General features: G+C 37.8%; 1 protein-coding gene across 1 annotated transcript in view; it reads right to left on the bottom strand.

The window, feature by feature from the left end:
- Positions 1-14036, bottom strand: part of TRPA1 (transient receptor potential cation channel subfamily A member 1) — a 33136-nt gene extending 19100 nt beyond the window's left edge. Inside the window, exons 1-9 of the mRNA XM_030487493.1 lie at positions 13917-14036; positions 11123-11285; positions 10612-10787; positions 8712-8819; positions 8195-8303; positions 7698-7843; positions 6131-6267; positions 3138-3186; positions 443-542 (exon numbers count right to left, since the gene is read on the bottom strand). Coding sequence (XP_030343353.1) covers positions 443-542; positions 3138-3186; positions 6131-6267; positions 7698-7843; positions 8195-8303; positions 8712-8819; positions 10612-10787; positions 11123-11285; positions 13917-14036 — 1108 coding nt within the window. The remainder of the gene's footprint in view (positions 1-442; positions 543-3137; positions 3187-6130; positions 6268-7697; positions 7844-8194; positions 8304-8711; positions 8820-10611; positions 10788-11122; positions 11286-13916) is intronic.
- Between the last annotated feature and the right edge of the window lie 992 nt (positions 14037-15028).

Below are 15028 nucleotides of genomic sequence, written 5' to 3'. Positions count from 1 at the left end.
AAACATTTTCAAGGTGACTGTGATTATATAAAATCACAGATAATGCTTGAAATATGGACTTTAACATTTAAAGATTGATTGCTGCTATGAAACATGACTAGAAGTGGTATATTTATTCCACAGTTCTGCTTACTTTGTGAACTGCTAAGGAATGCAGCAATGGAGTGGCAGTGCCACCTCTACCTTGACATATGAAGAAGCATGACATATGGCATACACATTTTTCTACAGCCTGTTCACTCTGCATTAAAAAGGGTGAAATCATCACACTAATTCTTCCTTTATCTCAGGGGATACCAGCACCGTGCAGCTGTCTAGCTCAGCTGCTCCTGGACTGTATGCTGAAGTACTGAATTGAAATTAAGAGGAAAGTTAGACACAGTTTTAACACGTACGAACCCCGCTCAAAGGAAGTGTATTGCATGTGTATATTCCTTTTTACCTTTTGAGAGCAGTAAATTCACAATTTTCCATGATGCACAGGAAGTGGCCAACAGAAGTGGGGATCGACCTTCTATGTCAACACTATCAATATTAGCCCCCTGCAATAAAGAATTTCAACATTATCACAACTCATGATCTTTTGTTAGGGTGCCTTTCCATACATTTAAATACTCAAAATATATAATTCTAACTTGAAAATACTGGGATTGAAGCTCTGGAAAAATACAAAAATTGCAGTCATTTTGACTGATGGGGTCTTACCTATCAATCACCAGAACAAGATCCTTCTGAACCTCTACACTTTATGAATACTGTTCAACTAGTAATGCATTCAGGGGTTAGTATATCTTAATCTGTATAGCTTGCTCTATCTTTGTTTTCTATTCTTCATCGTAAGCTATGTAAGACAAGTTAATTTTGACTACAAAGTTACTGTACCAACAGCGGACACATTTTTATTCTCCAAACTCAAGGTTTTTGGTACGACCTCTCTCATTGGAGGAAGCACAAGGACTGGAATGTGACATTCTGGCAAAAGCTCAGTTTTGCTGTTTTGTCTATTTTTGCACAAGGTGCATATTGCCAGGACAGTATGGTGACTATGATCACAATATCATTATGATCATATCAGTAAATACTATGAACGTAAACATACTTATCTAAAAAATCCCACCAAGAAGGCAGTATGAAGATACAAGTAAATGCACGAATGAGATATATGTATATTTTATGATGGTTTAGATATATTTTTCTAGATATTGAGTTGCAAGTCAAATTTGATGAATTGAACAAAGTACACAAAACCCCATATTTTATTTCAAATACTATCCAACAATCATTAAAAAAAAAAATCAATGGGAGTTTTTCCATTAACTTGAATCACCTTTGGGTCCAGTCATAATTGGAGAATTAATCATAATCGAGAGCAATATTTACTTTCTACCATGGTAAAACCTGTAATGTAGTAATAAGAAATATTTAATAAATGTACAGTGATTACTTTACCATAGAGAACAGGAGGCTTCCAATGTATGTTGATGAAATGTTTGAGAGTAACACATGGGGGACACGTTTCCTAGTTACTTTTCTACAAGGTCACAAAACCTCTTAAAAATGTTCTTTTTCATCAAAGAAACAAGAAACTTTTTTATTCAAGGGGCTCATTCATTTCAGCAAATACAGGGCCACAATTTCCAGTTAATAACATAATCTTTAATCACCGTTGCATGCACAAACCAGATACTGAGCACCTGTCAAATGTGACAATTGCCACTTTAACATTGAGCTTAAAATGCTTAATGTGCAAACCAATTTGTAAGTAGTATTTCTTTGAAGCTATAAGGTTCTGCAAAATAATATCTGTAGCATTTGATTCTCTGCTTTTTTTTTGTGTAGCACACTGACTTATAACTTACAAAAAATTGGTGTAATTTAAATGTAGATAGCATACATAGTGTGCCTGGACAATTCTGCTTACCATAAATAATCTTACCTTTTCTGTCTAGAAGAGGTAGATGTAACACTGTATCTGTTTACAATAGCTTTTATTTTCAGACACAAAAAGTACCAAAGGTAAGATAAAGGAAGTAATCATTTTAAGCTGATGTGCATGAAATGTGGATATTTAATGTATAAAATAAGATATTTAATGTATAAAATAAATGAATGCTGTTCTTTATTAAAACCAGAAAGCCATTCTGAACTGGAATTTGCTGTTCCTTTTGAGCAGTAACATTGTTCCACCTTTTCTTTATCACTGTCGTGTACACCACAGCATAGGTGATGCCTTGTGCTTGTGCCTGTATTTCTCAGGTAGTAACTTCTTCAGATAGGTTTAGTCAGACAAGTTTAAGCAGTCAAACCTCACCATCTCACATTTGAATTAAAAATAAGCCTAATATCTAGTTCTGACTAAATACAATCCCTACAACAGAATTTCTGAGAAAAACAAAATTGTATGTAGAAGAGAATTTGTCTTAATATAATTGTCAGGAAATAAAGTAAAAAAACCTAAATATAAATAAAATAAAAAAGAAGTCAAATGACTTCTGAAAAATTTCCTTAGCAGAGTGGGACATATAATGATTATATGAGTCTTAGTTCAATTGCTATAAACGGGCACTTGGATCATAGCCAGTAGCATTCCTGGTTACATTTCTTCTTTCTCCCTCATAATTATTCAGTGGAGAAATATAACCAAACTACACAGAGTAAAAATTATTTCTAGATCATGCACAACTTCAATATATGGCTATATGATCCCAGAACAATTTTTATATCTTTTTACATATTAATCTTTTAATTTTTTTACATGCTTTAAAGAAAGGATTTCTTGCTGGGAAAACCAGATGAAATTCAACACATATTTAGCATTTATTCTGTATTTCACATTCTAAAAGTGAGGATGACTAAACCAGTTTGTCATATTTGATAAAAGATGTTTATGAAACCTTTCTGAATAAGTAAAATGGCAATAAAAATGCAAGTTTTTAATCCTCTGTAACTGTGGAATGTTAATAAGAAGCCACAACTACCATTGTATTGCAACTGTCAATTATGCATTATGAAATTATATATAATATCTAAATAACCTATACCTGAGAACATATTTTCCTTTATGAATTTCTCTATGCAGACCTGTAGTAATAGCTAGCAATAATCTCTATAAACATGTTGCTTGATTAAATATTTACCATTGAAATCAAATACTCTGCCAGTTCGTAATGATCAAACAATGCTGTCCTGTAGGGGAAAATGCAAAAATACAGTAACATTAGAAAGGACAACGAAACTTCCAGCCAAAGGGCATCATTCTTCTCCATTTGCTGCATTTTCTAATATTTTCAAAGAAATACATTTCAAACTATAAGACAGTGAGATACCTTTATTACATAATTCATTTTAATAAATTGATTTTTTTTTTGTCATGCAGTTCATTTTTAAACTAAGTTCTGTTCAAGTAATACATTGAAAACTCACTGTGGGAAACAAAGACCTCATTGGTGGGTCAACAGGTATTTTGCCACTGGTTTTTAACAAATCCAGCCATTTCATATGTCAGATCTTTTGCTGTACCACACAACGTCAATATGGAATTCCATAAACTTGACTCAGTTTGTTCGAGGCAGACCTAGAGCCTCTATCCATTTCACTAACCCAATCTTCAAAAATAACTTCCTATACATTTTGTGTAATAATGCTAGAGTGGGGTTAAAATGGCAATGGCTAAACATGTATTCTGACTGTGGCAGTTAAGTCTATTTGAAAATACATGCAAAAAATATACTGATATAAATCATGGTGACAATAATATACTAAAAGAATTTTAAAGCTGTCCATTCACATGAAAAAGTTTCAGGTTTTATTCTACAATAAGACACTGAATTATACATTATAGGGAAAAACTGGTCAAGCAGGAAGTATAGCACTGGTAGTACACACAGTCTAAATGTTTTCAGAAGTCAGATCTCTGTTATTTGACTCAATAAGCAACACAGAAGGACAGTTCCAACGTTGTTCTGTATCTTAAAGTTCCCTTAGCATTATAAGAGGTGATAACTCTGGCTGTACTATAGTTAGAACTGATTACTCAAAAGACATATTTTAAAAATCATGTCATGGTTCCAAACAAGCAAAGATGCCTCAATTATCTATAGCAGACCCCTCTACCAGCCAGGCATAAATACTGAATGCTTCACACACACTCAAAAAAAATTCCAAGGTGACTGAAGAGAAAGCAAAGTCATTTTATAAAATATTTAGATGAAAACATAACAGTAAGACTGTGAAAGGATGAAGTCCTGCCTATGCTGTGCTGCTCCTTTACTTCTCAACAAGTTAACATTCCTATTCAGTTTATTTATATTCTGAGAGATTTGGGTGACTTTCTACCTTTCTGATTATTCTTGATAGTATTTTTTCCGCTGTTTCACAGACACAGAGATCAAAAGAATGTCATTCTTTTTCCAAGCTTTTTCCAAGGACAATAATTTTCATGGATATGACAGTTATCTATTAAGTAATGTTGTGTCTACACAATTTTCTTTGGCATTCTGTCATCATTTTGTCTTCAGTCATGTTCTATCACAGTAGCATTTCCAACTGCACCCAAAATTTATCTTAACAACAGACTCCGCATTTAATTTCTTCAATTATCTTCATTCTACTTTATGCTGTGTCCAATCATCTCTACCGCCTCTGACTTTCTACCAATTATTTCATATTGTAAAACCACACACAGAGTAACACTGTAAAATTACCACACTTAAATGCAGTGAGACATATCTTTCTTGCAAAAATATATAGATGGGGAAATATACTATCTTCCGTAGAGTTGGTAGCCAGCACATTTAATTAAGCGTCTTTCCGCTGCAGAAGACTGAGGAAATTTCTCCACAGTCTAGTGCTCTGGTTTCAAATGGACTGTGAGAGACTAGAAGTCTAGAGGATTATTACATATTCAAATGCCAACTGCAACTTTGTAGTCATAAGGTATTTGACTACGTATATATATACACATATACCAGACTACTACTGGTATAATAGTCATATATTTAGGGGTAAAAAAAAAAAGAAATATTTTTTTAAACTGTTTATATTATTCTTTATTCATTCTCTGCAGAACGTAACCCCATTAGATGAGGGCATTTGCTCCATAGAATCATAGAATAGTTAGGGTTGGAAAAGACTTTAAGATCACCTAGTTCCAGCCCCCCTGCCATGCGCAGAGACGCCTCGCACTAAACCATGTCGCCCAAAGCTCTGTCCAACCTGGCCTTGAACACTGCCAGGGATGGAGCAGTCACAACTTCCTTGGACAACCCATTCCAGTGCCTCACCACCCTCACTGTAAAGAACTTCTTCCTTATATCTAACCTAAAACTTCTCCTGTTCAAGTTTGTACCCGTTACCCCTTTTCCTACCACTACAGTCCCTGATGAAGAGTCCCTCCCCAGCATCCTTATAGACCCCCTTCAGATACTGGAAGGCTGTTATGAGGTCTCCACGCAGCCTTCTCTTCTGCAGGCTGAACAGCCCCAACTTCCTCAGCCTGTCTTCACACAGGAGGTGCTCCAGCTCCCTTATCATCCTCATGGCCCTCGTCTAGACTTGCTCCAGCAGCTCCATGTCCTTTTTATGTTGAGGACACCAGAACTGTACGCAGTACTCCAAGTGAGGTCTCACGAGAGCAGAGTAGAGGGGCAGGATCACCTCCTTTGACTTGCTGGTCATGCTTCTTTTGATGCAGCCCAGGATACGGTTGGCTTTCTGGGCTGCAAGTGCACACTGCTGGCTCATGTTAAGTTTCTCATCAACCAACACCCCCAAGTCCTTCTCTGCAGGGCTGTTCTGAATCTCTTCTCCACCCAACTCACCTCAGAAGCTATTAAAAATTCCATTAACTTGTTCACCTACTATTTTAGTGGAGTAAATTTTTAATACAAACTGTTAGTGACCATTCCTTGACATTGTTCCAATGTAACTTGAGCTGTTCTAATTTTGATATCAGCACCAAAATCTTTACGATTCTGACCAAATTACTGACTCTTTCATATTGTACTAAAGCTATCCCCCATGTGGGAGGATGTTCCAAAGTATACTATATAACATATAGTTGGATGCTGAGATTAACTAAGAATATCATGGGCCACAATTTATAGTGAAGTCTGGCAAAGTAGCCTCCTACCTGTGAAGCAGAGTTTCCTTATTCCCATCCACAGCATCAATAATGGATTCCTCACCAGCATAGGATGACATCATTAACTTTACAATCTCAGTTGCTCCTTGAGTGGCAGCAAAATGAAGTGCTGTGCATTTTTCATTCTGTAAATGGGAAAATAAAACAACACTTAAAAATTTAAACCCCAACAACCTAAACTCCAACCTACTAAACATACTCGTGATCTAGCCCAGGAGTCATAACTCCCAAATGCCTAAATTTCTATGCAAGCAATGAAACTTTAGTCTGTAACTGAAGTAGTGAAACTCTGAAGAGATTTTAAGATATGAGATAATTACACTCCTAGCAATCTTTCGTAGTTGAATTAATAAACAGACACACTGCGCCCTTTAATATGCGAGATGAAGCAAAGGAAAACTACAGCAAAACATAGGTAGATCAGTGCAAATGAATAATAAAACAAATGTACGTAATACAGAAAATGTGTTATTTTAAAATGGTTTTGGCTTCCTTAAATGGAATCTTACTTAGAAGTCATTCTTAAATAAAATTTTTTGCAGGTTAAAAATAACTTGATCTCATATGATATTATACTATTAAAAGCTAGACAGTCATAAAATTAAGCAATAAATAAATTAGAACAATATTTGCCAAAACTGGATTTCAATTAGCTAAATGGTACAAACTAGCTTTGGTACATGCCTGAGGGTTTTGACTTTCTCCTTTTTAGAACAGGAACATTTCAGTGAATGCACTGGAGTTAGCTTTTCCACAATGCCAGCATTGTGGAATCAGCATTCTCAAAACAGTCTTACCCATCGCAAAATCAGCAGCATAAATCATCTCATCAAAAGCTGTGTGTTTAAAGAATGAAACCAATAAAAGGTGGCTAAACCATGTTTAGTCATCTTTGCTGTCATGAGTTGATTTTGGCCCTGAAAACAATTTGATTAATGGTAGATATTTTAAAAATGTTTATTTATCCTAAATCTGGGCACAGGTGGTTACACCAACAGTACCACAGTAGCAGCAGTACTATCACAAATTTGTACTTCCTTACAAAGAAGAAACTGTAAAGGGCCAAGGGAAGGCTGAGGATGAAGAAGAATGATAAGAAAGGATCACACTGAAGATCCTATTTCTGGGAAGGGATAACAGCAGTTGCAAAGTAAAGAAGAGTTTGTGAAGAAGGATGTACCATTCTCCAGAGTGCTCTCTCAGACTTCGCCTGAGTATGACTTCAGGACTTCCTGAGGCAGAGGGAATGTTGTGGTATTCAGTAGTGAGGATTGACTTTTGTTCTATGGATCTGCCCAAATGCGTTTTGAACCCATGAAAACTTTTCATACTCACAACATACTATGCAACTTGCGTAAAATTGCACAATCAGGCAAAATTGGTACATTTTGCCTGATTTGCACCAAAGGCTTGTTTTCATTTGCTGCTCCCTAGGTTTTGCATTGAAGGAGACAATGAGCAATGATTACCTGCTCATCTTTTCTTCATACCACTCAGAGATTTAGAAATACCTAGCTTTTATCAAAATTATATTTTTCTCTACTCCAAGTTTTACCTGTTTTAGTTCGATTTGGGCTCCAAATTCAATGCACATTTTAATCATTTCAAGGTCCCCACTTTGAACTGCCAAATGAAGTGGACTGCACTTTGCATTATTGGTAAAATTGATATGGGTTTTAGCAGAGTGACCCAATTCTTCACCTGAGAGATGAAAATAAAAGGAATTTTTTAAAGTGAGAATGAGATAACAGAAGATAAAAAGGCTTTAAAAAAAAATACATTAACTGTGGAATAATGTTCTCCCCCCTCAAAATATGAACCTTTCATACCTATTGTTAAACAGTGGATGGACATGCATTTAGGAAAGCAGTTAAGCTGCCACTGCAATCTTACAGAAGTTACAAGCCCATAGGAATAATTGCATTAACTTTTTCTAAGTTTAATCACAGTTTTAAGTGCTTGTTTTCACAGTTCTTTGAGAATTAAAGCGCTAAATTGGTAATGCTACTATAAATAATGAATCTTACTGACTGCTTGGAACAACGCATTTACCTTTTTTTAAGAGAATTTCCATACACGTTTTTGCACCTGAAAATGCAGCTGCATGGACAGGCATGCATCCTGTTTTGTTCCGTTTACATATTTTTCCTCCGTTTTCAATCTGAAAAATAATGTTTGGATACAGCTTAATGACATACAGGAAATTCTGACTAATGAACATACTATTAGAGATATAGTCTCCTGGGTAGTTGTCTCCTTTTTTTTTTTAATGTTGTATATGCATTGTGAAGCTTATATACAAACATCTTTTCCATACATCTATACATATATGTGATTCATTTTGTGTTCTCATGACCTTCAAAATCAGTCAAGTTTTTCTTCAGTTTACCATTCAGATATATTTCTATATGCTGTTAAAAGATTAAAGTTTCTTAGTAACCTATGCAAGGTAACTTGAATACTAGGTCCATGACTAACCTTCCTCCTCTGAACAGACAGATCACAGAATCAGAGTAACACTGCATCAAGGGAAACAGACTCACAATAAAAGATAGGTAGTTATACCTACCAGGAGTGTCAATGCTTCAGGATTATCCTTGTAACATGCTACAATCATAGGTGTGTTCCCTGCTTCGCCTTCCAAATTAACATCTGTACTGCTATGCTGGACTAAAATCTAAATGTTTAAGAAAACATTCAGTCAAACACAAGCCAAACACAACAACAAAGGCCTACTTCATTATTTTTGTTGTTATCACCCACAGCACTCTTGCAACTTGGGGTTTTTTTTCATGCCAACAGCCCACAACACATAGAGACAAAAGAGAGATAAAATGCAAGAGAATGAAAAAATACACAGGTGAAAAATACAGGTGGGAACAGACAAAGCAAAGTAAAATTCTTTACAGCAGATAGACCGGTAACAACATTAAACACTGCGCACAGCTGCAGAGTATCTTAAAGTTTTATTCAACAGTTTTCCCAATACTAGGAGAAAATCTTTTCTGTAGCAAATTGCAGGTGGGGATTTTCAGCTGAAGTTTGTTATAATGTCTTCTAATATTTTGTATTCCATGGAGAGTGGCAATGTTGTAGATCCTGCTTCCTTATTCATCTATTGGACAGTTATATAAGATCAATGAAGATAGCACTTGATGAAGACAGGAACCCTGCTTCAGTCCCTATGTTAACAGCTGTCACTAAGCTATCAGCATCACCAAGTATCCCTATGACTGCTTCCAGCATTTTTTGAGAAGCAAAGGATCTGGAAATGATAATCACCATACATTTTTATTCCTCTACCTACACATTTATTTAACTGTCTTTCAGTAATTTGAATTAATTTTTCTGTACTGGAGGAAGTGGCACATTTTAATCACTCTCAGTCAATTTAACAATAGAAACCAAAGGAGAATTAGCCTGAAAAAACAGAGTGGGGGAAAAATAAACGTACATATTCAGTCAAAAGCAGAGCTGTAAAATAACCCAAACCCAGGACTTGATAAAAAGCTTATTTTAAAAATGTCATTGTATTTCAGATGTTATTGTTCTTAACTCATAATAAATACAGATTTTGTAAAAGATGTGAAGACAGTGACATATTTTAGCACTGAAAATCTCTAAAGGATTTTAAGTCTTGAATACAGGAAAACATTTTTCTTTCTTTTGTTTGAACAAACTAGAAAAAGATACAACTTCAAAGAGAAAAGCAAATGACGTTGTGTTAAACTTGTATTCATTTATTAAATACAAGAGCTTTACAAATTCTAAAATTCTACCCAGATGCCGTATATGGAGTAAAAATATTCTCATTGCATGTGGACAAATGATGAAAAAGATAAGCTGCTTAAAATCTCAATGCCGCTGCTACTTTAGAAGGTTCAAAACGGACACCTTAGTAATGTCTTCACAAAATATTTTTGTGATTTTTAATTGCAGCTTGACTTCTGCTATTATTCAAATGATTATTGACATGTTGGTTTTAAGAACTGTGTTTCTGCCTAACTTTCCTCTGTTTTTCATTGAAAGAATACGCTAGTTTCAAGTAAATGTTGATACTTGCATGACTCCCTACTCAATTGTAAAAAAAAAAAAATTAAAAAAAAAAATCAGAGCATAAATATTTGAAATAACACATGCCTACGTGAAATTCTGGTGTTAAAAGAACCTATTTAAAGAAAATTCCTTGTCTTTGGAAAATTAAAAAGACAAATTGGAAAACTTAGAAAGAATTCTCCATGAAACGTAACAACTACTATCATAGCACAAATATCAGTATTTATACAGATCAGTAAGTTACTTTTTACTTGCGCTAAAGACACAAACATTTCCATAAGCATCATATGTTACACATCCTTCTCGCTAAACAAAGCATATGAGGAGATACAGCATATATAAACAAGGTCTTCGAGTTCTGCATGCAGCCACTGTTGAGCCACTTATCAAGACCATGTGGACTTTGGACTTACCTTAACGATTTCATTATGCAGGGACTGCACAGCCATATGCAGAGGTGCCATCATATTGGAGTTGAGAATATTTGGATTGGCTCCTCTGCTCAGAAGCAAACTGACACTTTCAACCTGGTTTTTCTTTGTGGCCCAGTGCAGTGGGGTATTTCCAGATGAATCCATCACATTTAATACTAGGTCAAAGGAGAGAAAACAAAACAAAACCAAAACCAAAGCAAAACCATCAAATGTTCCAATTGCACTGAAAACAAAAAAAAAAAAAAGTATCTTCAATGGAGGTTTAGCTCTGTGCTACTACTATATTTCTTTGAAGAGAAAAAGGAAAAGATTGCATGTCACACAGTGCATTGTGTTAAACTGATTAAATATTGTGCTGAATACATGGTATTCGTTAGAGAAATGGGAGGGGCGAAACACCTATTTCTAGTTCTGCTTCAGTTGGTTTAACACTTTGATTGTCGAACTTTTTTATTCTGCTAAATAAAATAATTCATAAAACATGTGTTACCTTCACAGGAAGAATCGTCTATGATCAACTGCATTAATTCTATTTGTCCTCCTTCTGCAGCATGATGAAGGGGGGTAGCATTTAATTCATCCACTTTGGTAAGCCCAGAACGATTCTTCTTAATGAAGCTCCGTAGCCTACAGGCACTTCCATCTGAAATAACCTATATTGGACAAAAATATTCTCATTTTCCCATTCTTCTAATAGGCAAGATGTTAGCTATGCTATAAAGTGTTACTGTGTGCATGTTACCATCAGTAATTCTCTCCCAACTGTTTAGTTTCATACAGAAGTACACAAATCCTGATCACATTGAGTCAACAGTGAAACTCAGACTGATTTAATTGATTGTAAAGCCTGGCCCAGATGAGAAACAGCACAAAATAAACAAAAAATAGAAATTCTCTCGAATACATAATTTTTCTTCTGTAGTGAGCTCAAGATCCTCCCTCCGCTATGGTAAATCTCAAACAAGCAAATTTATCACTTACTGTTTTACACTCTCTCCAGCTGTGACCACGTCAAATGAATTCAACAGAGAGGAAAAATTAATAATTTTGATAAATTCCTTTTCTATGTCTTTCTACAGAGACTGATATTATGTTCTGGGCTTTCAAGTTCAGCCACTGGGTTTCTTTGTTGTTCTTTATGTCCAAGTAACCAATAAATTCTTCAATTTCAGCAGTAACCGAAGAGCATCCCATGGGCTATTATCTCAGTCTGAAACAACCCAGAGTCTTCCTAGCATAATACAATAAAACCCCCTCTGACAGCTCAGCCCACTGACACCTTAATACCTCCCTGGTACTGTGCTTTGCAACCAAAGCCAACTATGGAAACCCTCCTGATTCTTACTTTATGAAGATCTCTGAATATTTTTGTTAGAGTGTTTCAAAATTCATACTTGTATATGAAGAGAGGTGATGGAAAAAAAATATTATCGCAGTAGAATGGGCAGGAATTTAAAAACAAATATTAAAAAGTTAAGAAGGTATAAAAAAGAAAATTCAACAAAATTGGGAGGGGAAAAAAGAAGATAAAAACACATATCAAAAGTAATGTAAAACTTCTCAAGGATATATAAGCAGGCAAAGGGTAAAACACAGGAAATCCCCTAAAATCACTGTTCCCTCCTCATCTGCAAAAGAAAAGGAAATCTTCGCTCCCCTGAGCCACAAAGACTCAACAGTTTTTGCTGTCATGAAACAAGCATACATTATGGAACAGCCCATTCATACATTTAGCACATGTTTAACTTCCTTCAGTTTAATAGTCCTGTTGACCTCAGTAATGTCAATAATGTTACAAATGTGTTAAAGATTTAGAACACTGGGGCCAAATACAAAGGTAGCATCTCCTTCAAAAGTGCAATCAGAAAAAGCTAATAGAAAACAGGCAATATCATTGTGGAAATGGTATTTAAGATGACTCACTTGTCATAAACTTAAGAGGTCAATTACATACACAAATACCTATACATTTTATACACATCAAAAAGTTACTTAAGAAAATCTTATTACAGAGCCCAGTATCTTCTGTTCCTTCTAACTTCTTAATTTTAATCATAATGAATTTCAAATCTTTCTCTTGATTTAGACCACATTTCACCACTCTTTACATTGGATTTTTTTGTCAATGTAAGACAAAATGTGGATGAAATGGGGCACGATGATAATTTCTATCAACAAAAACAAGTTTTTTCAGCCAATATTGCAGTGCTTCATTAACAAGATAGGAAACAAAGAAATCAGTTAGGTGTTCTCAGTACTTTGGTTGGTTCAAAGCAGCAAAGAAAGCTATTTTAAACAGCAACAGCTTCTTTGCCCTTCACCTGAAAAGCTCTGTAGCGGCAGATCACCCACTGGAGCGACAAGCTGTGTTATGCTGAAGAGGTGTTGCTCAGGACTATAGCTAGCAAAAATTAAAGAAGGCTGAAAATTACCTCAAGAGGTCTTTAAACCCATCCACATACTTTGTCGAATTTGTTTAGTCTGCTCTTAAAGAATCTCCAGAGTTACCCAAGTAATCCATCCCGTAAGCAGCATCTTCTTTTGCTTAATTATTCTTACCCTTAAAAAAGGTTTCCTTAATGTCTGGTCTAGATCATTCTATCTGCAATATAAATACATCACTTCTTGTCCTGTCCTCTATGGAAAAGGGATGATGTTATATCCCTCCTGGGAACAATTTCTCATTTGTAGGTTGTGCTGCTGGTTATCTTTTCCTTCGTAACTGTTCCAGTGCTTCTAAACTTTCCTTTCGGCACACTTTTGCTAGATGGATTACTCATTCCCATCGTGACTTCTGAACCTTCCTCCGAGAGGAGGGCTCTTTCTGGGGACCTGTACCCAGGGGGTTGTGAGCCCCACAGCAGCCACCTGCATCCACTATCCCACATCCTCCTTTTCCTGCTCCTCTCCCGTGTTCTGGCTCCTCTCGGTCCTGACTCTTCCACACAATGGCAGAGCTCCTGTGCCTTCATGCCCCACGGCCAGGGTGGCTGCCGGCCTGTCTCCCACCCCTCACAGCTCTTCCCTCAAGGCTCCACTAATGAAGGAGGCGAAAGGGTCTCCTGGAGGAAAGCGTGTCTGGGACACAACCCGCGCAGCTGCCTCCAGAGCCCCACCTCACCATCACCCATCTCACCCTCCACCTTCACCCCTCCCTGTCCCAACGCCCTCACATGAGTGTTGGGCATCACCTTGTCCCACGCCGGCCTGGGTGCCCTAGGAGCTCGGCTGCCCGAGGCTATCCCCTCACACCCGCCTCCCGCCCCACTCCCCTCCGCACGCACCTTGAAGACATCCTGTGAGGCGACGGAGGCGGCATCCGCCTCGCAGACGACGCCCTGGTAGGAGCTGGACACGGCCCCCTTCTCCCGCGACTGGCAGAGCCGCAGCAGAGAGCGCTTCATGGCGCCCGCGCGCCCGGCTCCGAGCAGCGCCCGCCCCGCCCGCTCCGGAGACCTGCGAGGCGAGAGACCGAGTGACGGCCGGTGCCGAGGCCGCGCCGGGCCACCCCGCCGAAGGCGGCAGGAGGCGGGCAAAGCGCCCGGAGGGCGAGCCGCTTCCCGCCGGGGCGGGCACCCCCGAAGGTCAGGTCCCGGCCGGTCCCCTCAGAGGCCGCCGCACGAAGTAGAGCCGGGGGGCGCTGGCGGGGGACTGCGGCGGCCGCTGACAGGGTTAACGGCGGGAGGGGGCTCAGCGATAGCCGCAGGGTTTTGGGAGGGTGTCTGACAGGGACAGCGGTCCCTGGAGATGTTGCACAGTGTGCAACAAACTGAAGTCGATAAATGCGATGCAAAAGTAGAGCGGCGAAGTCGGGGTCTTCGTAGTGCCGGAGGCGAAAAGCTGTCCTGCCCGGGCAGCAGGGCTGGCCTGCTCCGGCCTCACAGCTTTAAGACAGCTATTTGAGTTATTGACGATTAACTTCTCAACATTTACTTTACAGTCATAAAATTTTCTTGTAGAATTAGTTTTACTGTCGAGTTTGGAGCAGCATAGGAAAGCTGTAGGAAAAGTATAGAAAGAAGCAGCACAAAGTGTTTCAAAGGGTTAATGACTAAAGTGACTTTAACTGAGTCATTCCTGCTGAGTCTTTAAGGGAAATATTTGACTGGGAGAACTAACAGTTTACTTAATGTGATAAGAACAGCCTTACCAAAGGTCAGGTAGCAGTCGGGGCAGATGCTTAGGAAAAGCAATAGGAGGCACAGAGGATGACTTTCAGCCATGTGTTCATAGTTTATGGTAATCGGCAGCTTAAGAACCACCAGAACCAGGTGTCACATCCAGTACAGCCTGTTTAATAGCTGTCAGCTGGCAATCCTCCATTACTTCACTCATGCCCTATTTGAACCTGTTTATACTGTCCATACCACAACATCCTGTGGCACTAAGTGCCACC

Source organism: Strigops habroptila, chromosome 1 (assembly GCF_004027225.2).
Source record: "Strigops habroptila isolate Jane chromosome 1, bStrHab1.2.pri, whole genome shotgun sequence".
Taxonomy (NCBI): domain Eukaryota; kingdom Metazoa; phylum Chordata; class Aves; order Psittaciformes; family Psittacidae; genus Strigops; species Strigops habroptila.
The sequence above is the reverse complement of the archived record's forward strand: the minus strand, read 5'-3'. Positions and strand labels throughout refer to the sequence as shown.